This window comes from Leucoraja erinacea, chromosome 12 (assembly GCF_028641065.1).
Source record: "Leucoraja erinacea ecotype New England chromosome 12, Leri_hhj_1, whole genome shotgun sequence".
In the NCBI taxonomy this organism is placed as follows: Eukaryota; Metazoa; Chordata; class Chondrichthyes; order Rajiformes; family Rajidae; genus Leucoraja; species Leucoraja erinaceus.
The window spans coordinates 18701738-18726363 of NC_073388.1; the positions used below are offsets into that span (position 1 = coordinate 18701738).

At 43.1% G+C, this 24626-nt stretch overlaps 1 protein-coding gene across 1 annotated transcript in view; it reads left to right on the plus strand.

Moving 5' to 3' along the window:
- The first annotated feature begins 2567 nt into the window (after window positions 1–2567).
- Window positions 2568–24626, plus strand: part of zgc:152774 (uncharacterized protein LOC553526 homolog) — an 88303-nt gene continuing 66244 nt past the window's right edge. The window contains exons 1-3 of the mRNA XM_055643699.1: window positions 2568–2698; window positions 2796–2868; window positions 22906–23038. Of these exons, the coding sequence (XP_055499674.1) occupies window positions 2660–2698; window positions 2796–2868; window positions 22906–23038 (245 nt within the window). The 5' untranslated portion in view covers window positions 2568–2659. The remainder of the gene's footprint in view (window positions 2699–2795; window positions 2869–22905; window positions 23039–24626) is intronic.

Here is a 24626-nt window from a genome sequence, read left to right on the forward strand (position 1 = left end):
GGGTTCATGCAAAAAGAAAACGCTTCTGAAGCTAAATTTATCATTTAAAAAATTCCCAGACCCACTCCCTTTCAATAGGAGATTGTCAATTTGCTGAGGTTAATTATGTCCAATTAACAACTAACAATTATGCCATTCCTTGGCTTGCATCTGTGTAAAATGTAATTCAAAACCCACGTAGGGTTTGCGATTTTTTAATGATAAATTTTGCTTCAGAGGCGTTTTCTTTTTGTATGTAAAAACCCACTTGAGAATCATGAGCAATTTTAAAATTTTACAGCCCGATTTATCACTTCTGAAACTTTTTAGATGCCAAAGGAATCAAGATTAAACACAAATAATGAAATGCAGTGAGCAAACGCGATAATTCCCACTATTTTAAATCTCGATATCTGCACGGCCAATGTTCACCAAAATCTTTGGCTGTTGTTGTCCCTTCAGCTCTCGCTTCCATCTACTGTCATTTCTCCTCACTTTTGGAATTCTGATGTATGATAAATGTCTCTCACGCTTATCCCAATTTCCATAAGAATTTACAGCACAAAAATCGATAATTTCGGCGGGTTTTAACGGGCCCGCTACGCTGGAAACAATGGTAAGTGCTTACCTTCAGTTCACCGCGTGTACTCCAGTTGGTGTGGCGGAGCAACAGTACGGGTCACGGGTCGTGACCCGACTGCCGTGCAACCCAAAGACCTTATAGCGAAGCTCTGCTATAAGATCTTTGGTGCAACCTCCCTATACTGCATTTATGTACTTGGCCTCCTGCATTGCCAGAGTGATGCCACACACCAACTGGAAGAACGAACAACCTCATATTCTCCTCGGTTGGCTTACGAACCAAAGAGAATATTGAATTTTCCAACATTAAGTGATATCTTCAAACCCCACCCATTTCCCCCACCATCACGCCTTCCACCGGCCCTCCTCCTCCTCCTCCTCCTACTGCTGCTGCAGTTTTCACCTTTGAATACACAAATCCCCCAATTTTTTCCATACCACCTTGCCATCATCTGTCTTTTTATTCTCGTTTGCCAATCAAAATATTCCTCACCGGAATCAATTTACAATTTTCTAAGGCTTTGACCCACCCCCACTCATCTTCCCTCCTCCCATGCAATCACTCTGAATAACCCAAAACATTGCAAATGCATGTTCTACAGATATGCTGCCTGACCCGCTGTTACTCCAATACTTGTTTCTTCTAAACCAGCATTTTCCTTCGTTCCATAGATGCTGTTGCACCCGCTGAGTTTCTCCAGCATTTTTGTGTACCTTCGATCTTCCAGCATCTGCAGTTCCTTCTTGAACACATCTGCAGTTCCTTGTGTCCAAAGATCCTGAATCTTTGCTTGTGTCTGCATGATTTATTTCATCCACGTCTCGCCCTGCAGCTTTACATTTCACTCCTCCTGCTCGTTATTTGACACCCTGTTGTCTCCTTTTCACCTCGAACCTGTGTCCCTTACTTCACCCATCTGCCAATCGGTCTGAAGAAGGGTCTCGACCCGAAACTTGACCCATTCCTTCTCTCCAGAGATGCTGCCTGTCCCGCTGTTACCCCAGCATTTTGTGTCTATCTTCGGTTGAAACCAGCACCTGCAGTTCCTTCCTACACTGCCATTCAAACTCCTTAATCTGTATCCAACCATCACTTGCCAGGCTTTGCCCCCACCCTTATCTATTCTATCTGTCTCCCTACTTCACCAAGAAGGTTCGACTAGAAATGCCCTCTATCCATTTCCCCAATGTCTTCTCCGCAATGTTGCCTGAGTCGCTGAGTTCCTCCCGCACTTTGCTTTGATCAGCATATCCCTCGCTCCCCTGCACCCACTAACGCCAGACTGCCTATCTTTGTATAATCCACACTTTTCCGAGTAACTATTCCTGTCCCTGACCCCCTCCACCTCCTCCTTCCCTTAAAAAACTATACAGTATGACAGTGGCGTTAGACTAACGTGGAGTGCATTATCTTGCTGTCACGCTGTCTTTCTAGCGAGAAATAGATCAGATTTATCGTTCTCCATTCATCCACCACCTTAGTTGTGGCCTGTGAAGATTTTAAAAATCTTGTCAGTCCCAGTAGTCCCCTCCCTTCCTTCCACGGCTGTCTGGGACACGTCGGTCTCAGCAGACGCTGGAGATTTAGTGTAGGAAGGATCGACACAACATGCTGAAGTAACGCGGGACAGGTAGCATCTCTGGAGAAGAGACTCGCCATGCCATTTCCTCTCTCCATAGGGGCTGCCAGTCCCGCTGAATCACTCCAGCATTTTGTTTCTATCCTGGGGATTTAGTCCTTTAAGTGAGAAAAGACCGTCCCATGGAGGTCGCCATATTGTACGGCAACCAAGGATCTTTGACGGCAACTATGGCCAATCGAAGGCGACATGCGGCGCATGCGTGCCGCCATGTTGACCGGCAGTTCTGGCCAATCAAAAGGCGAGTTATCCGGTCCCTGGGCGCCGCCATGTTGTACCGTGACGCTGGCCAATCAAAGGCGTGTTATCAGGCCCCTGGGCGCCGCCATGTTGTATGGTAACGCTGGCCAATCAAAGACGTGTTATCAGGCCCCTGGGCGCCGCCATGTTGTACGGCGCCGCGCCGCCGTTGACAATACTGCGCCCTCACCTGGGATACGAAGGATTCTTGATCAAACATGGCGAGGTTAAGCGAGCATGGGATTCGCCTCAGTGCGGTAAGCTTTAAAACACCGAAACAAGCCTGGGAAATCAAACAGAGCTCCATTGCAGAGCTGCCAAGGGATGCTGACGATGTTTTATTTTGCTCTTTAGATGAGCCCGACGTACTTACACACCAACTCGACCAGTCACACCTGGCCTTTCAGCGCAGTCGCCGAGATCATAGGTAAGGAGCGGAGACGCGTGACATATTGATTTCTCAATACAGGTCGCCCGTGCCTGACAGCGCGGCCGGAGTCTGGTATTCTTGTAATTTACGTTCAAGTATTTAATTTGGTTCAAAGTCGCCACTGTAGCGACAACCAAACTTGCGGAGGGGGCGCGTGATCGGATCCATGACAGACGGAGGTCGGGGCCAACCGGGTGGCGCTGCCTCAAATACAGGGGGCGGGACTGTGAGTGGGGACGATTGATGGACGTGGGGAGCAGCCTATGAGCGCGATGCCTGTTGGCTGGGCGGGACCTGTATTTGATTGGCGGCGGCGGTGGCCAATGGAGTTTGAACTAACCGGCGTTAACGCCCGTAGGGGCGGGACCGGGCTGCGCCCTGTCATTGGCGGAGGCAGGTGGGCGGGGACCGTGCGAGCGGCGGCAGCAGGTTAGGTTGAGGGCTGGAGAGACGCATCAGCGGCTGTTTAATAACAACCACCCGCGGGACTACACGTCGGCTGCCGGTGGCGGGGCGGTCGACGGGCGCGTTGGCATCGGTCGGCTCTCCCTTGCGCCCTGGCCGCCGCCTTGCTCGCACTTTTTGAGGCGTTTACTGCCGCCGCCCAATCGCAGTGTGCAACGGAATCACAACAAACACCGCGTGACAAGGGAATGAGCCTGAGGCTTCCGGGTTGCCAGCTGCTCAGGGAACATGAGGCCCACGGTGACTGGGCAAAGCTGCAGGGCGAGGAGGTGTCAAGGGGGCTCATTAGACACGTCTTCTGTGTACAAATTAGGGAAGCGTTCTCTTTAGGGCATATGCTAACACCGTCCGTTTCCCGCCTCTGAGTCAGTCTCACAACCTGTTTGGTCATTGCATCCAATGTCTTTGTTGCGAAGGGAAACAGGAGTGTAAGGTCCGACGTACCTTTTAAAGTAAAGATAGACATAAAAAGCTGACTCAGCGGGTTGGGCATCATCTGTGGAGTAAAGGAATAGGTGACTTTAGGGTCAAGACCCTTCTTCAGACCCTTCTACCCTTTAAGGTAGCAAACAGTGCAGTTAAGATAAGATAGTACTTTGTTTATCCCAGGAGGGAAATTATTAAGGATAAGATATTTGCATTTTGTTGGCTGTGGTGTGGGAAGATCGTGATGCATGGAAGCAATACATGAGTTAAACCACAGCTGGAGTATTGTGCACAAGATATGCCTGAAATACAATAAAGAAGTGAAGAAGGGTTTCGGCCCGAAACGTTGCCTATTTCCTTCGCTCCATAAATGCTGCTGCACCTGCTGAGTTTCTCCAGCATTTTTGGGTACCTAAAGAAGTGAATATGGCTGGAGGTACTAGTTCAATTTCCTAATGGTGGAGATTATATGATTTTTGGAATCTATACTTATCTTACTATGCTTAACTATTCTAAACCCAATGCCCTTTGAGAACAGGGTTCCTGACTACATCACCCTTTGATGGATGAAAATATATCCGTCTTAAACAGTTTCCCAAACCCTTTGAACACTGATCCCTGGTTCTAGATCAATCCAAAAGAGGAAGCATCCTTTCAACACCCACCCTATTGACACGACTACGGATCTTTTGTTTCAATATAGTTACCTCTTACTTGAGTGGCAAGACATCTTTAGTCAAAGATCTTTTGTTTTGAATGCTTTTATTAAATCCCTGCTTGACAAATTGCTGTGGGCACAACGTGATTTTAGATGAGCTTCTAAGCTCCTGCTCTCCATCTCTCTCCACATAATTGAACTACCTGGGTAGCAATATGCCCTGCAACTTTCAGATTTTTATTTGAACCCTGAAATCTATCTACTCCTGCTATTTTTTTTAAATTATACTTTATTGATTATATTGGTTCTTTTCATCCTTGCTCCCAAAACGTTATTTCTTACAATAATGTAAACTTAATTACCTGGGTAGCAATATGCCCTGCAACTTTCAGATTTTTATTTGAACCCTGAAATCTATCTACTCCTGCTATTTTTTAAAATTATACTTTATTGATTATATTGGTTCTTTTCATCCTTGCTCCCAAAACGTTATTTCTTACAATAATGTAAACTTAATTATGGTTAACAATTGGTTTGCCTATTTCATCTGTCCACCTAAGTCTTTCTATAGTCTGTTTTTCTCCTTGTTTTTGCAATTTTTTTTGCAAATTTGAAATTTTATCTGCTATATCAAACTAAGGTTACCTATTTCAAAAAGAATAGCCAGTCTGAAACTCACTCCTGGGATGTATTTATATTTGGCTTCAATCTGAAAATGAATGATCCTTTCCTTTTCCCTTAGCAATGTTGAAGCTGATTCTTTAATCCAATGAATGTTTTAGCTAAATAAAAAAGTCCTTTCTACTGCATTTATCAACATCCCTTTGAAAGTCCATTTTTAAACTGTGATACTTTCATCAATGAATAGAAAATAGTGAGAGGGATGTGGGCCAAACATGGGTAAAGATAGGGCATCTTGGTCACAAAGGACGTTGGATTGAAGGGTCTGTTTCTCTACTGTTTGACTGGCTAATGGTTATTTACTCATAAGGAATTTAAAAAAAAAGTAATATACAAGATTATTTAAATACATGTTGATTATCATTAATTAACCTGTATTCTAATAATTGACAGTGTTACTCTGGTATTGACCTCTAGAACTTTCTGTACTCTTAACAAGCCTCCAGTAAGGAGGTTTATCATTTATTCACCACGTTTACTCCGGCGGCGTTGTCCAAGCAGCTGCGGCACGCATGCAGTCCGTCTGTCTTTCCTTTTTTTGGTTTTCTTTTTGTCTTGTTAGATGTATGTTTTAGTCTATTTTTAGTTGTGTGTGTATGTGGGGGGGGTGGGGAAACGTATTTTAAATCTCTTCCATCAACGGGGCTGAGACCTGTTCCTTGTCGTATCTCCGTCTCTGTCTGCGTTGAGGCCTAATATTGTGGAGCTGGCGGTTTCCAACTAGAATCGACCTTGGGGTCTCCGGTGGCAGAGCCTGTGGACTCACCATCTAACTAACTTCGGAGGCTGTGGTGGCGCTGTGGCTGCGGCCCGACTTCGGAGCATTGGAGGCTTCGGCCGCGGGCCATGTGGGCGGTAATATCGGGAGCTCGCAGGTCCCTGGTTGGTGACTGATTCTCTGGAGTTCCTGCAACATCAGCTTCGTCCGCTGGACTGGAGGGTAGCAGCTCCTGCTGCTCCAAATTGCAGAGTTTGAATCGGCCCGTTCGCGGAGCTTAAAAATCGGCCGCAGGAATTACTATCACCCGGCGGGGGCTTCAACATCGAGAGCCTCGATCGCCTCGACGCGGCGGGAGAACAAGCAAGAGAAGATGAGACTTTTTGGCTCCAGGGCAAGGAGAGACACCATCTAATCCAGGAAGAGGTCCGAGCAGGTGTGGAGGAAGAGCGTGTGAGCAGGGAGCATGGACAAGGTGGGAGAGCATACTGCAGCGCAGGATTACCTAGTCAAACATCATGCAGGCAGACCTCCAGCGTGTCCGGTTCCTTGTCCAAGCTGTCTGCGATGCCCTACCAAGCCCAGCAAACCTCCACGTCTGGGGCAAGAGCGAGACACCTTCCTGCCCACTTTGCTCTGGAAGAACATCTCAGCAACTGCCCAACGTCCCTTGGGGAAGGTCGCTATCGGTGGCGCCATGAATAGGTGCTCAAGGTGGTTGCTGAGAGCATAGCCACTGCCATCGGTAACAGTAAACACCACCATGCCCCAAAGAAATCAATCACTTTTGTCAAAGCTGGAGAGAAGCCTCGACCACAACCAAAAACAAGGACTGGCCTCCTCTACACAGCCACTGACTGGAAGCTGCACGTCGATCTGGGCAAAGCTGAAATTTCCACAACAACATTACTCCGGCCAGACTCCTCCGAAGTGACAAAACAGCTGATCATTCTGGAGCTGACAGTGCCCTGGGAAGAGCGTATTGAAGAGGCTAATGAGAGGAAACACGCAAAGTAACAGGAACTGGTGGAGATGTGCCAGGACAGCGCTTGGAAGACATACTATGAGCCCTTAGAGGTGGGCTCCAGAGGCTTTGCAGGAGGCTCACTCTGCAAAGTCCTCAACCAGTTGGGCATTATGGGGCTGGCAAAGAAGAGGGCCATTCAATCCGTAAGTGGAGCCGCAGAGAAAGCCGCCAGGTGACTTTGGATTAAGAGGGCTGATCTGTGGGCGGTTGCTGCTGGGTCGCAAGTCGGGGCCTGATCAACCCCGGCTGGGTCGCCTGGGCGAGTGTGTCTGATGCTGTGAGACCCGAAACACCCGATGACCCCAGGTCACATCACTGAGGATGAGTCCCAGCGCATCTAGAAGATGTATCTTTCACACAATGAATTAAATTAATGAATTAGTCTCTTAGGCATGTACTAACATAGGAGTACTGAGAGAAATGAACTGTGCATTGACTATTTACTTAATACTTGAAAGGTCATAATTATTTTTGCATCTGGCGTGTTCTGATCTATACTTCACCACAGGCCATATTGATGTGGATAAACATTTAAGTGAATTTCAACAATCAGCTTCCAGTTTGAGCACAATTTTTCAAAATGCCCAGGCTAAATACTTTATTACATGCAAAATATTCATTGATGAATGGGGAAACCTGTGCTGGTTGCGTGAAAGGCCCCAGAAAATGATATTCTAAATCACATGGCATATAATGCCAAGACTAAGGACATGTCTTATCTGACACCCTTTTGTCTCTCACCTATACGCTTTGTCATTTACTCCACTCATTTGCCAATAACCCCACCCTCACTCTCTTTTCCAGCTTCATTCTCCCACCCCCTTCACTCAGTGTAAAGGAGGGTACCGAGCTGAAACATCACCTGCCCAATCCCTCCACAGATGCTGTTGAGTTTGTCTAGCACTTTGTTTTTGTTCAAGATTCCAGCATCTGAAATTCCTTGTGTCTCTCAGGACATGCCTTCATGGTTGAATTTAAAGTAGAAGGTTAAAGGTCCAGTTGTAATTCATTTGGTAATCAGTGATATTGAAAGGGCTAAGATGGAGCTTTTGCAACAGCACTTCTCTCCTCCCACTTGGGCTAGAGCCAATCAGTCGTATCTCTTGCTAATCTCCTGCTGATGTTGCTCCCAAATCTACAGCAGTTCTGAGTCCTTGTTTCACAGATGAGGTGGTATGCTTTGGATCTTGGGTAATTCCTCTCCTCCATACTTTGCTCTTGCCATCACTCTGATATAAGTTAATCTTTATCTCATCTGTCCACAAGACCTTTTACTAGAACTGTGGTTGCTCAAGTACTTCTTGGCAAACTGTAACCCAGCCATCCCATTTATGCGGCTAGCCAGTGATTTGCATCTTGCAGTGTAGCCTCTGTATTTCTGTTCATGAAGTCTTCAGATCCACATCAGCCGGTCTCTCCATCCACAAGTCCAACCTCCGCAGTTTTGGGGACGGAGCCTTCTCCAGGGCAGCTCCCAGGCTCTGGAACTCCCTCCCCCAACTGATCCGCAATTCCGTGTCCCTCACCATCTTCCAGTCCCGCCTCAAGACCCATCTCTTCACCTCTGCCTATCCTTAGCCCCACATCCCCCTCCCTTTTCATCTGTGCATTAATTGCCTCATATTGTGTTTTGTATAGAATTCTGTCTTTACTTTGTGTACTAGTCATGTCTCTATTTATTTCATTCCCCTTACATGTTTTTCCTCTACCTGCTAAATTTTTGTAAGGTGTCCTTAAGACTCTTGAAAGGCGCCCATAAATAAAATTTATTATTATTATTATTCTGCGGACAGTGGTCATTGACACATCCACACCTGACTCCTTAAGAGTGTTTCTGATTGGTCCGACAGGTGTTTGAGGGTTTTTCTTTATTATAAAGAGAATTCTTCTGTCATCAGCTGTGGAGGTCTTCCTTGGCCTGCCAGTCCCTTTGCAATTAGTAAGCTCACCAGTGCTCCTTAATGATGTTCCAATCCAAAAAGTTGATTTTGGTAAGCTCAAGGTTTGGCTAATGTCTCTAATAGTTTTATTCTTATTTCTCAGTCTCATAATGGCTTCTTTGACTTTCATTGGTACAACTTTGGTCCTCATGTTGATAAACAGCAATAAAAGTATCCAAAGGTGATGGAAAGACTGGAGGAAAGACTACATGCTGAGAGCTTTCTTATACCTGCATTAAGGAGGCAATTAAACACACCTGAGCAATTATATACGCCTGTGAAGCCATGTGTCCCATACATTATGGTGCCCTGAAATGGGGGGACTATGAATAAACACAGCTGTAATTTCTACATGATGGTGAAACCAAAATGTATAAAAATACTCTTTAATAAAATCTGTCAACATGTGCACTTTCACCACATGTGATTTTTTTTTTAAATTACAAATCTCATATTGTGGAGTACAGAGACAAATAAATAAATGATGGGTCTATAGACTCGGGATCAGTTCCTGTGGATTGGAGGGTAGCTAATGTTACCCCGCTTTTTAAGAAAGGAGGGAGAGAAAACGGGCAATTATAGACCAATTAGCCTGACATCGCTGGTGGGGAAGATGCTGGAGTCAATTATAAAAGATGAGATAGCCGCACATTTGGATAGAAGTAACAGGATCGGTCCGAGTCAGCATGGATTTACAAAGGGGAAATCATGCTTGACTAATCTTCTGGAATTTTTTGAAGATTTAACTCGGACAAGGGAGATTCAGTGGATGTAGTGTACCTGGACTTTCAGAAAGCATTTGATAAGGTCCCACATAGGAGATTAGTGGGCAAAATTAGGGCACGTGGTATTGGGGGTAGAGTGCTGACATGGATAGAGAAGTGGTTGGCAGACAGGAAACAAATAGTAGGGATTAACGGGGTCCCTTTCAGAATGGCAGGCAGTGACTAGTGGGGTACTGCAAGGCTTGGTACTGAGACCGCAGCTATTTACAATATACATCAATGATTTGGATGAAGGGATTCAAAGTAACATTAGCAAATTTGCAGATGACACAAAGCTGGGTGGCAATGTGAACTGTCAGGAGGATGCTATGAGAATGCAGGGTGACTTGGACAGGTTGGGGCAGTGGGCAGATGCATGGCAGATGAAGTTTAATGCGGATAAATGTGAGGGTATCCACTTTGGTAGCAAAAACAGGAAGGCAGATTACTATCTAAATGGCATCAAGTTGGGAAAAGGAGAAGTACAACGGGATCTGGGGGGTCCTTGTACATCAGTCTATGAAGGTAAGCATGCAGATACAGCAGGTAGTGATGAAAGCGAATGGCATGTTGGCCTTTATAATAAGAGGAATCAAATATAAGAGCAAAGAGGTCCTTCTGCAGTTGTATAGAGCCCTAGTGAGACCACATCTAGAGTATTGTGTACAGTTTTGGTCCTCTAATTTGAGGAAGGACATTCTTGCTATTGAGGGAGTGCAGCGTAGGTTTACAATGTTAATTCCCAGGATGGCGGGACTGTCATATGCTGAGAGAATGGCGCAGCTGGGCTTGTACACTCCTGAGTTTAGAAGAATGAGAGGGTATCTCATTGAAACATATAAGATTGTTTAGGGCTTGGACATGCTAGAGGCAGGAAACATGTTCCCGATGTTGGGGGAGTCCAGAACCAGGGGCCACAGTTTAAGAATAAGGAGTAAGCCATTTAGAACGGGGACGAGGAAACACTTTTTCTCACAGAGAGTGGTGAGTCTGTGGAATTCTCTGCCTCAGAGGGCGGTGGAGGCGGGTTCTCTGGATGCTTTTATGAGAGAGCTAGTTAGGGCTCTTAAAAATGGCATAATCAGGGGATATGGGGATAAGGCAGGAACGGGGTACTGATTGGGGTTGATCAGCCATGATCACATTGAATGACGGTGCTGGCTCGAAGGGCCAAATGGCCTACTTCTGTACCTATTGTATTAGTTTTGAAATTCTCGTTATCCCTATTTTTGGCCTGGCTCATTTGTAATCATGTGTTGTCTTTCTGCTGAATGGATAGCTCGCAACAGAAGCTTTTCACTGTATCTTGATACATATGACAATAAACTAAACTAAATTGAACATGATAGGAAGAGGAATTGAGAAAACCCTTTGACAATACAGCAAGCCAAGATTGTGGAAGAGGAAGATAGATTATGATTTCCGAATTTATGCCTGCAACACCCATTTTGTACAATACGTATTACAAAATAGTTTATTGAACTGGCGACATGAAACTGATAATACTCAATTCAACCATTCCAATTAGTGCACTATAGTTATTAACATACGTGTATCTTATCCAATGCCTTAACAAAAGAAGAAATTTTAATTCATAGAACAGAAAAGATATTTGATGTTTCATGTCGAGACCTTGCATCAGGACTGAGAGTAGAAGGGAGATGAGATGAGGGACAGGAGGTAGTTCTGAGCATTCTGCATTGATAGGCTATGATAGTTTGATCATAGACCTAAATAACATGCCACAATTTACAACTACATGCACAGCTATATCCTCCACCACTAATGTTTCTTTCTGCACAACATCTGGTGTCCTTGCACTGGTATGTTTTAGACCTTTGCAGCTTAATTATAGTTATTATTGAACTCAACTCTTTTCCAAAAATCTTACTGTTTACTGCAGATTTAAAATAATTAACTACATATCCCTATATCGGCAAACAATCTTACACTACCCTTTGCATCTGTGCCTCGCCCCTGTATCTGACCAGTCAATTTTCCCATGTTTGAAAATCTTTATTGATAAAACTTCTGAAGTTCAGTTATGGCATTGTGATGTTACTGGTAGCCTCTGGGCCTGATTGAAAATATTTAATATAAAGAAATAGATGTACAATATTATTGTGTTGTCAGCGTTTTATGAAGCAGAAGTGTGCATGCTTATACACAATTCTTTCATTCGGGTTCTTTGTATTTTTGTTTATCCAGGTTTAAAAATGTGGCTATAGATCAGAAGTTCCCAACCTTTTTTGGTCCCGTTTACCTCTGGCAACTTTGATAGCACATAACAATGTTATTTCACTTATTTATGAACAACTAATGATGAACAGATATTGGTATACCAGAACCAAACACAGTCAGTCAATGAGAAAAAAATATGTACAAATCCAGAATCAACAAATTTACCCTGTGGGTGGGCAAAGTTTACCCCCTGTGGATAAATTTACCCCAGGTTGGGAACCCTTGCTAGAGATACTTTAAATATAATGCTAGCCTCCTTGATCTATGATAAGACACCCTTGGTTGAGGTTATTTTGCCTTGTGGATCACTGGAGTGAAGTACTGATGAGCTCAGGCTCATCTCTGTTTAGTGCTGTGACAAATTTGAAGCGATTAATTGAAGGTAACATGAAGCAAGATATTGTTATAACATTGAACTTATGATGCAAGTTGGTTGATCTCTCTCCCCCCCCCCCCCCCCACACACACACACACACACACACACCTTTTCATTTATATTAATTTGTTAAATGTTTTGAAAACGATTTTTCTGTTCTGTGAATTAGAATTTCTTATTTTATGTCAAGGCATTGAATAAGATGCATGTTATGTTAATAACCATAGTGCACTAATTGGAATGGTTGAATTGAGTATTATCAGTTTCACGCGGCCAGTTCAATAAACTATTTTGTAATATGTACTGTTCAAAATGGGTGTTGCAGGCATAAATTAGGAAATCATAATCTTTCTTCCTCTTCCGCAATCTTGGCTTGCTGTATTGTTAAAGGGTTGTCTCAATTCCTCTTCCTATCATGTTCAATTTAGTTTAGTTTATTTTCACGTGTACCAAGGTTCAGTGAAATGCTTTTGTTGTGTGTTATCCAGTCAGCAGAAAGACAATACATGATTACAATTGAGCCATTTACAGTGTATGATACATGATAAGGGAATAACATTTAGTGCAAAGTCCAATTAGGGATAGTCTGAGGATCACCAGAAAGGCAGACAGTAGTTCAGCATTGCTCTCTGGTTGAGATAGAATGATGCAGTTGCCTGATAACAGCTGGGAAGAAGCTGTCCCGTTGAGTTACTCCAGCACTTTGTGTCTTTCTTTAGTAGTTACTATTACCCTGAAGTATCTTTGTATTTTACTGACTAAATATTAAATACAGAATAAGAATTTTTTGAACTTTAGGAATACATCATTAAAATTTAATTTGTTTACTTTGTGGCTGTGAAATGCAGAGTCGAAAGTCTCGTGAACCACTTTCCAATTGAGAAATTACTTTCTAATTAAAATATTTATTTAATTGAATTTTGCATTTAATTGGGCTCAGGCGCTCAGTGTGTCGTTAGACATAGAGGCAATGTGCAGGGTGTGGCGGGTGGTGTGGCAGTTTAGTGCTGAAGTACACGACTCGAGCTGCACCCTGGCTGGAGTGATCAGCAGCAGCTTCCCCATGTTTCGTGACTGCCCAGACACTAAAATCTATTTCATCACCTCTGATTGGAAACTGTTGCCTCCTTCTCTGTGTTTGACAGCAGTTACCACAGAAAATTCTCTGGAACTGAGAGAGCTATGCAGCTAGGGGTGGGGAGGCTGCAGTTTACACGTCATGCAACACAAGGCGGTGAAAGAGCACTCGTAACTGGGCAGTCTGCCAACACCTGAAGCAGTCACTGCTAATCCTTAGCAATAGCCTGCGTGAACTGTGCCAGCTATGGTCCATTCTTGAGTACGACAGCTCAGCAAAAAACAATCAAGCTGCTTGCCCAGTCTGCCAGATGCCAGACTTCACAGATACACTCCATACTGCCTCTGTGGCTCATTCCACACTGAAACATGCAGCAATGAAACAATTAATTGTTGTGGAGGAACCAGCAGATGGCTGTGCCTTCAGCCAGGTTCCCAGCACACACACATCTTTCAATTACCAATTCTAGACTAATTCAACTGATGTTCTCATTTTTGTAGGTAGACAAAAATGCTGGAGAAACTCAGCGGGTGAGGCAGCATCTATGGAGCAAAGGAAATAGGCGCCGTTTCGGGTCGAGACCCTTCTTCAGACTGATGTGGGGAGGCGGGAAGAAGAAAGGAAGAGGCGGAGACTGGGCTGTGGGAGAGCTGGGAAGGGAAAGAAGGAGAAAGCAGGGACTACCTGGGATTTAAACTAATGTGGCAGGGGGATGGGTACAAGGGCAGAGGGGCAGGGGGGTGTAAAATGAAGGTAGAAGCAATAGGTAGCAAGGTGAAAAGTGAAAGTGGCAGGCAGACAAAACCAGGGCAAAAATCAAAAAGGGCCACTTTTCAACATAATTGTATAAGGGGTAAGAGCGTTGTAAAAACAAGCCTGAAGGCTTTGTGTCTCAATGCAAGGAGTATTCGTAATAAGGTGGATGAGTTGAACGTGCAGATAGCCATTAATGATTATGATATAGTTGGGATCACGGAGACATGGCTCCAGGGTGACCAAGGCTGGGAGCTGAACATCCAGGCATATTCAATATTCAGGAGGGATAGAGAGAAAGGAAAAGGAGGTGGGGTAGTGTTGCTGGTTAGAGAGGAGATTAACGCAATGGAAAGGAAGGACATTAGTTTGGAGGATGTGGAATCGGTATGGGTAGAGCTGCGAAACAATAAGGGGCAGAAAACGCTGGTGGGTGTTGTGTACAGGCCACCTAACAGTAGTAGTGAAGTTGGAGATGGTATCAAACAGGAAATTAGAAATGCTTGCGACAAAGGCAAAGCAGTTATAATGGGTGACTTCAATCTACATATAGATTGGGTGAATCAAATTGGCAGGGGTGCTGAGGAAGAGGATTTCTTGGAATGTATGCGGGATAGTTATCTAAATCAACATGTAGAGGAACCAACGAGAGAGCTGGCTATTTTAGACTGGGTATTGAGTAATGAGGAAGGGTTAGTTAGTAGTCTTGTTGTTCGTGGCCCCATGGGCAAGAGTGACCATAATATGGTTGAGTTCTTCATTAGGATGGAGCGTGACATTGTTAATTCAGAAACAATGGTTCTGAACTTAAAGAAAGGTAACTTTGAGGGTATGAGACGTGAATTGGCCAAGATTGACTGGCAATTAATTCTAAAAGGGTTGACGGTGGATATGCAATGGAAGACATTTAAAGACTGAATGGATGAACTACAAAAATTGTTCATCCCAGTTTGGCAAAAAAATAAATCAGGGAAGGTAGTACATCCGTGGATAACAAGGGAAATCAGGGATAGTATCAAAGCGAAGGATGATGCGTACAAATTAGCCAGAAAAAGCAGCATACCGGAGGACTGGGAGAAATTCAGAGACCAGCAGAGGAGGACAAAGGGCTTAATTAGGAAAGGAAAAATAGATTATGAAAGAAAACTGGCAGGGAACATAAAAAGTGACTATAAAGTTTTTATAGATATGTGAAAAGAAAGAGATTAGTTAAAACAAATGTAGGTCCCTTGCAGTCAGAAACAAGTGAGTTGATCATGGGGAACAAGGATATGGCGGACCAATTGAATAACTACTTTGGTTCCGTCTTCACTAAGGAAGACATAAATAATCTGCCGGAAATAGCAGGGGCCCGCGGGTCAAAGGAGGTGGAGGAATTGAGTGAAATCCAGGTTAGTCGGAAGTGGTGTTGGGTAAATTGAATGGATTAAAGGCTGATAAATCCCCAGGGCCAGATAGGCTGCATCCCAGAGTACTTAAGGAAGTAGCTCCAGAAATAGTGGATGCATTAGTAATAATCTTTCAAAACTCTTTAGATTCTGGAGTAGTTCCGGAGTAGCAAACGTAACCCCACTTTTTAAGAAGGGAGGGAGAGAGAAAAACGGGGAATTACAGACCAGTTAGCCTAACATCGGTAGTGGGGAAACTGCTAGAGTCAGTTATTAAAGATGGGATAGCAGCACATTTGGAAAGTGGTGAAATCATTGGACAAAGTCAGCATGGATTTACGAAAGGTAACTCATGTCTGACGAATCTTATAGAATTTTTCGAGGATGTAACTAGTAGCGTGGATAGGGGAGAACCAGTGGATGTGGTGTATCTGGACTTCCAGAAGGCTTTCGACAAGGTCCCACATAAGAGATTAGTATACAAACTTAAAGCACACGGTATTGGGGGTTCAGTATTGATGAGGATAGAGAACTGGCTGGCAGACAGGAAGCAAAGAGTAGGAGTAAACGGGTCCTTTTCACAATGGCAGGCAGTGACTAGTGGGGTACCGCAAGGCTCGGTGCTGGGACCCCAGCTATTTACAATATAAACGATTCAGACGAGGGAATTGAATGCAACATCTCCAAGTTTGAGGATGACACGAAGCTGGGGGGGCAGTGTTAGCTGTGAGGAGGATGCTAGGAGACTGCAAGGTGACTTGGATAGGTTGGGTGAGTGGGCAAATGCATGGCAGATGCAGTATAATGTGGATAAATGTGAGATTATCCACTTTTGTGGGAAAAACAGGAAAGTAGACTATTATCTGAATGGTGGCCGATTAAGAAAAGGGGAGATGCAACGAGACCTGGTACACCAGTCATTGAAAGTAGGCATGCAGGTGCAGCAGGCAGTGAAGAAAGCGTATGGCATGTTAGCATTCATAGCAAAAGGATTTGAGTATAGGAGCAGGGAGGTTCTACTGCAGTTGCACAGGGTCTTGGTGAGACCACACCTGGAGTATTGCATACAGTTTTGGTCTCCTAATCTGAGGAAAGACATTCTTGCCATAGAGGTAGTACAGAGAAGGTTCACCAGACTGATTCCTGGGATATCAGGACTTTCATATGAAGAAAGACTGGATAGACTCGGCTTGTACTCGCTAGAATTTAGAAGATTGAGGGGGGATCTTATAGAAACGTACAAAATTCTTAAGGGGTTGGACAGGCTAGATGCAGGAAGATTGTTCCTGATGTTGGGGAAGTTCAGAACAAGGGGTAACAGTTTAAGGATAAAGGGGAAACCTTTTAGGACCGAGATGAGAAAAAAACATTTTTCACACAGAGAGTGGTGAATCTCTGGAATTCTCTGCCACAGAAGGTAGTTGAGGCCAGTTCATTGGCTATTTTTAAGAGAGAGTTAGATGTGGCCCTTGTGGCTAAGGGGATCAGGGGGTATGGAGAGAAGACGGGTACAGGATACTGAGTTGGATGATCAGCCATGATCATATTGAATGGCGGTGCAGGCTCGAAGGGCCGAATGGCCTACTCCTGCACCTATTTTCTATGTTTCTATGAGACGGTTCCCCACCTCTTCGCAGAGTGTGGATTTGCAAAGAGAGTCTGGAGAAGTATGCAAGGGCCCCTGGCACGCTTTATCCCGAACAGCTCCGTCACAGAGGACTCTGTGATTTACGGACTGTTCCCAGGGACACATTCAGAGACTGACCTCGAGTGCTATGGAAGGTCATCTGCTCGGGCAGACCGAGCATTGTTCACCACCCAGCAGAGCGAGTTGTCCGTCAGGGAATGTTGCCGACTGGCCCGCTACAGACTGCAGGAGTACGTACTGAAGCTCGGTGCAGCCAACACCAAGTCTCGGTAGGAGAGGACCACAGTCTAGGGTCCTTCAGCTGCTGGACATGGGGGGGTAGGGTGTGGTGGAGACGCCCCTCAAAATAAGGGAAGGGATCGCACGGCAGTGGGCCACATGAGTGGCAAGGGTGGGGGACAGATTCATGAAATTTGAGCAATGTATATAGACTGAATTGAACAATTCGTATAGCCTCCGAAAATGTTGGATGAATTTTTTGCAAGGTTCATGTATTGTATATATTTATTACCTGAATAAAAGTCTATTTTGAAATTAAAACAAAGAATGGAGCAGAGGTGTTGGGCGAAGCGATCGCCAAGCCTACGCTTGGTCCCACTGATGTAGAGCAGCTGACACCTAGAGCACCGGATGCAATAGATGAGTTTGGGGAGGTGCAGGTGAACCTCTGCCGCACCTGGAAAGACTGCTTAGGTCCTTGGATGGAGTCAAGGGGGGAGGTAAAGCGACAAGTGTGCCATTTCCTGCGGTTGCAAGGGAAAGTGCCAGGAGAGGGAGTGGTTTGGGTGGGAAGGGACGAATTGATCAGGGAGTTACGGAGGGAGTGGTCTCTGCGGAAAGCCGAGAGGGGAGGAGATGGGAAGATGTGGCCAACGGTGGGATGCAGTTGGAGGTGCCGAAAATGTCGGAGGATTATTTGTTGTATGTGATGGTGTCAAAGTTCGTTTCTTAAAAGCAGATAGCAACAAACGTTGAAGGTAGAACATGGCAATCTTTAACTAAATCATCAGACGGGGGTGTCAAAAGATCTACAATGAGCACAATCGTTGCTCAGTGTTTCTCAGGCTCCCACTCACAGAACAAAGGCGAGTTAGCACAATTGTACATTTTTCTTATCAGTAAAACATTCCTACCAAGTCTGAATATGGCATGACTGAAAGATTCTGTAGCCTTTCACAATCTAGGAAAGCTGGGTCCAAATCAAGCTCATCCAATAACAAGTTGTTACTTATCTCTAGAGCGTTAGCTATTTTTTTCAATCTTGGCTTCTTTATGGCCTTGAAAAGAAGCACATGTTATTACTGCAGGCTGCCATCTTAATGTATATTGAAAAGCCAACCTGTCCTCCATATTGTGTTCCATATAATTTACAATGTCATTCAGACATTCAGACGAGCCATTCTTTTGTTCTACTAGATCATGCTTTTGTCGAAGAATGCCTCCATTTTAGATTTGACTATTAGCTCTTTCAAAGGCTGGTAGGGTGGAAAGTGAGGACAAGAGGGACTTTGCCCTTGCTACTAGTGGGGGAGATAGGCAGTGAGAGCGGAGTTACGGGGTATAGAAGAGACCCTGGTGAGAACCTCATCTATAGTAGAAGAGGGGAACCCCTGTTCCCTAAAGAATTAGGACATCTCCGATGCCCTGGTTTGGAACACCTCATCCTGGGTGCAGATGCGGCGTAGACGGAGGAATTGGGAGTAGGGGCTGGAGTCCTTACAGGACTCGCACTCACTTTACAGGACTCATTTTTGTCCTCGCATTCTTAGTCCTAAGCACTAAGCAAAGTCCCAATGCATTAATTTTTGGGAGATAATTCTATTCTGGTAAATAATTTGGATCTTCAACGCAGACGGGTGCTGTTCAGGAAAACAAGTATTAAGACCAGGGAGGGACTCAAACATCTTCACGCAGACACCCCTCTCTGCAGGGCACCGGGGGTTCAGCGCCTGACCTCTTCGTGCTGGCAGTCGATGCCGATTTTCAGAACGCACCTTTCCAATCAGCACTCCCGGCAAAGATTGATCAATACGTAGACCGGACCTGTGTTTCAATACCCTACCAATTGGATACCAAATCTGGATAATGGGCCACCCCACGCCCACGAAGCGCATCAGGCTCTCATTAAAGCAACTGCAGTGTGCCAACTTCGATCAAGTTTTGGGCCACTCCTCGCCCTGTTTTATGGGCCCCTAACCTAAAGGAGTGCTAACCAACTCCCCTCCCCCCACCCTCCTTGCTTGCTAGACTCTGTTCTAACGATCTCGATTGGACCCTTTCCCAAGCCTGCGAATGATCGATCCGCCCCGACTAGCGAAGTGTTGAAAAATCAATGCGAAAACCGCACAGTGGCCCCGATTTCTGCACTCGCGATCGAAACAGCTCAACACCCTTGATTGCAAACTTGTGTTTGGGGGTCCGTTGAGATCCCGGACGATCCCAATGTAAATAGCTCGTTCTAAGCTTTCCCCCAGTGTAGTTTCATTCAAAAATCACTGAGTCAAGCACTTACGCATCTAAACTTTATTTTGACAAAACACAATTACAGTTCCACTACTATACCTAACCACCGCGGGTTCGATCCTCGTACCTGCCTGATCAAGCCCTCTTGGCCTCGCTCAAACAGAGACACTCCAGAAGGTCACGCAATCCTAAGCATTCTCCCAGAAGATCGACACAGGACCTTGTGAGATTTTTATAGGTCCCCGAACCTTGAGGGGCCGAACCATATAATGGTGGTCTCTTTACAGTCCAATAACAGATATTGATTAACACAGTATATGATAGACATTTCCCTAACCCAATTATACAGTAACCAATACATTGTATTTGAAAGAAAGTTCTAGGAAGAAGCAAACAAGAATAAACATTGAAACATGTGCCCTGAGATTCAAACAGTTTCTCCATGGCTCAACAGTTCGACCAATCATCGATTAACAGGCTGACCGTCTTGCAACATTATTTATACTATTTACAATGCTTTTGCAGCAATCCAATCGAAATGATGCATTTGAGGTTCGTTTGCAAAACTGCTATACATTTTATCAATTTAAGAGAAACAAGGAGAACACCTGGACCCCTCACCATCCTGCATACCAGTCTGAGCCTAGACTGGCTGGCGCCATTCAAAGCCTGTAAAGTCCAGCTGACAAGGGTTAAGCAATTCTGACAAGTGCAGGGATCCTCCATTTTATGGTGTCTTTAATTTGGCCGATATTAACATCAGAGTCTGAAGAAGTGTCTCGACCCGAAACGTTGCCTATTTCCTTCGCTCCATAGATGCTGCCTCACCCGCTGAGTTTCTCCAGCATTTTTGTCTACCTTTATCAGAGGGTGTGTCACCTGTTGCAGGACAGCTAGCCTCTTGCATGTTTAACACATTTCAACAAAAAGGTGAAATAAATTCCTTGGATTGAAACCATCGTTTCCTAATAGCCTCCATCCTGTATCAAAGCAATACAGATTCGAAGTAATGAAGTAAATATGATACAACAACATAGAATTAAGGTTAGACTATATTTTGACCACGGTATCTATTTTAAGTCACTGAAGTAGAATGAACACATTTAAGGGTTAGAAAGAGAACTAGGGGTTGTGGGTTCCACCTACTAAAAAGTAATCAGGTAAATGTATATCATTACATTTTCTTTATACTGAGAGTGATTACATTTTAATGGTCTTCCTGGGGAAATGGTGGATGAATCATATTGGGGAAAACACTTTGATGTTGGAGTTTAGTGATAGGTTTCAGAGCCCATCTGGGTGGATGGATTTTCCTCACTAATAATTGTCCATACAATAAAGATGTCTCCAGAGATGCTATGGATATGTAAAATATCCTTAATAGGTTGGAGATGTTGCCAAATCAAGGCAACACAACATCAGTAAATGCAAGGGTAATTTAAGACAGACAAGGAAATCCATTTAGGTGGAGATGTTTACAAGAACAATGAATAATCCCAAGATCTGGAGCACTTGTGGGAAATGGGTAGTTGTGCAGGGAATAGGGAGGAGGACTACTGGAAGATTGAGATAAAATAGGAGCTGTGTTACTTCATAAATGGGATTTGTACCATAAGGCAACATTTAATTCAGAATGGTGAATGCATACAAACATTTCAAAGTGAGATCACTTCTGAGAACTAAAAATGGAATGGAAGCATTTTCAAACGACTTTGATTTTATCTCACAGGAACAGTAGGTATTGACCTAACAAACTCGGAAGTGAGTCAGTTGGAACATGTACCTCGGCAAAACCAGGTGATCTTTGTCACGGCAAAGAGGGTGGAGTTGTGTGAAATGGTGCAGAATTGGTTACAAGCTCTCAACTCGGAAGATAAATAATATTTGCTGACAATATTTTAATAGAGGAACAATGTTTCTTCAGTACAAAGAGTGCATAGCAATGGATTTCACAAAAATGGGAAATAGAGGAAAATGATGGAGTATTTGTAAGAGACGATGGGACCAGAAAGAAAGCATATTTTCAGATTATTGCCCAATGATGGTTTGTTTATTTAAATGTAAGCAGAACTATGTACAGTTTTACTATTTTCACTTTGTCTCTATTACGTGGCACAACTTGTATTTAGCTAGATGTGGGATTACTTTTTTTTAAAAAAGGCATTAATTGACACAATATGTGGGAGTTAGGTAGAATTTATAATGTTAAAATATATTTTATTAGGTGTTTTACCAACCAGAGAACTGCAGGAGTAATTTTAGTGCAAGAATAAAAAATACCAGCAGGTGTACTTTAGAGAGCATATTGACTGGTAGCATCACGGCCTGGTTAGTCGACTCGAACGCCACAAAAGAGATTACAAATGTGGTGAATACCACCCAGTCCATCATGAGTACTGACCTCCCTACCTAAGGGATCTTCCATTGGAGGCACTATCAAAAAAAAAGGCAGCTGGCATCATCAAGGACTCTCATCACATTGGATACGCTCTAATTTCACTCCTGCCATCAGGAAGAATGTATAGTGGTCTGAAAACTGAATTGTCCATGTTCAGGAGCAGCTTCTTCCCAACAAACATCAGGCTATTGAACACTACGAACTCCAACTAAACTACAAACTGCCTTGAATGCTCTAGGGGCTTGATTTGTTTTGTTTTTTGCACTATGATGGGTTTATTATATCTTATTATGTTTGTTTATTATATATCTATTGAGTGTTGTGTTTACAAATCTCTTGTGCTGCTGCAAGTAAGAATTTCATTGTTCCATTTCAATATATATGACAATAAAACGACACCTGACCAATAGATCCTAGATTCAAACTTTGGCTGAATGTCATTATTTTAGATAAAGCAACATTTGGAGCTCCACATCAGATCTTGATATTTGTGGTGGGGAGGTGAAAATGTAATTGTAACTAATGCAGAGTTTTCTGTCATATAAATTTACAACAGAATTAAGTTCTGCCATGGAGCCTTATTGTGACTAACTAGACTGCTGACATGTACCAGGTGTAAAAATATTACTTGGGGAAGGCATCCACAGATCACTAGAATTTATGGAACTAAACTCAGCATAGCTCAGAACTTCAGGGGAGTGAGGAAAAAAATACAAGGAAATTAAAGAACTATCATTAAGAATTCCAATCAATGTAAAAAAGTTTCAAATAAGTGCAATGTGAATTAATGTCTTCAAAAATGAATGATAAATATTTATGATAAGTATTTAAAGGTTCAGAGATATTTTACAATGTTGGGTGGATTCTATTTCTTGAGCAATTGAGGAAAAGTGGCTAATGGGTGACAAGCGTTTATGAGAATTTATGCATTGTCAGTTTATTGCCCAACCAGTTTCTGCTTGCAAAAAAACCAATAACTGCTTTAATGATAAGTCCCTTTTCTATTCCAGATAATGCATGTGATCCAGGAGTGTGTGCCAAACAAATGTGGATTGACGTGACTGAGATTAAAAATGAACTGTGCCTGGTCTTCACTGATAATGGGAATGGAATGACTCCAATTAAACTACACAAAATGTTGAGGTAGAGTGCTTAAGGATGAATAAAACAAATCCAATTTTATTAACATACATTCATAACGAAAATAAGGGCTGAAGTTAACAAAATAAGAGATGAGAGTCAAAAACAAAAAGTGCCAACTTAACTAGATGCACAACACATCATGCTTGGTTTAGAATGGACCAAGAGGTATAATATATTGGAGGAGAGAATGGTAATCGTTATTTTACATCTATGTATTTGAATGTTACGGAGTGATTTCTTGCACCACTGCCACCCCAGCTAAACATGGTGTGAACACATATGCTATTTGGACTGCTGTGTTTTAGATGAGATCACCTTCCCAATTGTGTATGTAATTAATATCACCCACCTCCAAAGAAGAATATTAAAACATGTATTCTCCTAAATTCAATTAAATGTAGTCCAAAATGTTAAGATTTAGTTATCTGTTGATAATGCACAATGTTTTTTGTTTCATTATGTATACAAATATTTTTTGTTCAGTTAAAAAGTATGTAATGATATTTGGTGCATCCTCATGCCCTTGAGCTGTACATGACTTTAACATTCACTGGATTATTTCAGAACAGAATCATCATATTTTATTATGTTAAGTTCATGCTCGGTTGATCTTTCAAAAACCTCCCATACTTTATTATTCACTTTATTATTTGACTAAATGCATTCTGGTAACTGGTAGTACATTTTGTTTCATTTTCACTATCTTACAGTTTTAATTTTGAATGTAATTTTATCTTCTGAAAATTGTCATTTTGAATGGGTGAACACCAGGAATTTTAAATATTTTTCTTATCAATGACGTATCTGGGGCAAACAATCAACATATCTATTTACACGTTGCTTGTTAAGATAGATTTTATCGTGTCAAATACATGTTTATTGCTGTCGCTCATTACCATACATTTAGAAAAATTAAAAGTTGACTATAGAATAAATCTATAATTCTCGGAAAATAAACATTTATCCTTATTTTCTACAGATTTGGAATAGTTATTGGCATTTACACCAGGGTGCAATGAAATTCTTGTTCACTTGAAGCTCGCAGCTTAAACAGTATATATTCAGCAATGATACATACAACAATAAATACAATGATGAGTACAAAATAGAAGAATGGTGCAAGATTGTAGTGCAATCTGAAGAGTGCAATAACAAAATATTTAAGTATAGTAATGGAATAACCGATTGGCAGAATAACCAAATTATGGAATAATTCTTGTTGATAGCAAACAATATTTATACTAGTGTGTGAAATTTGATCCTATTATTAATAAATACTATGCAAACTAGTGGTCAAAGGAGAATTTGGCTACTAATCCCAATGGTACTAACATAATGTACAGCAGTGTATCCAACTAAATGTATAAGCAATATAAAATTCCCCAGCGTCATCTCTGTATTTGACAGACCATTGCATTCGGACAATCAATAGTTGTGTATTGTTGGATATTTTTTTTTTATTCTCTTTTCTGCAGATGCAGGCCTTGAAAACAGGAGGCCCGGTGGCATTGTTATTTAAAGGGGGGCGGCCTAAGCAGGGTTCAGTGCTCATTAACCCCTCCTACCCCGTACCACTCCCACCCTGACC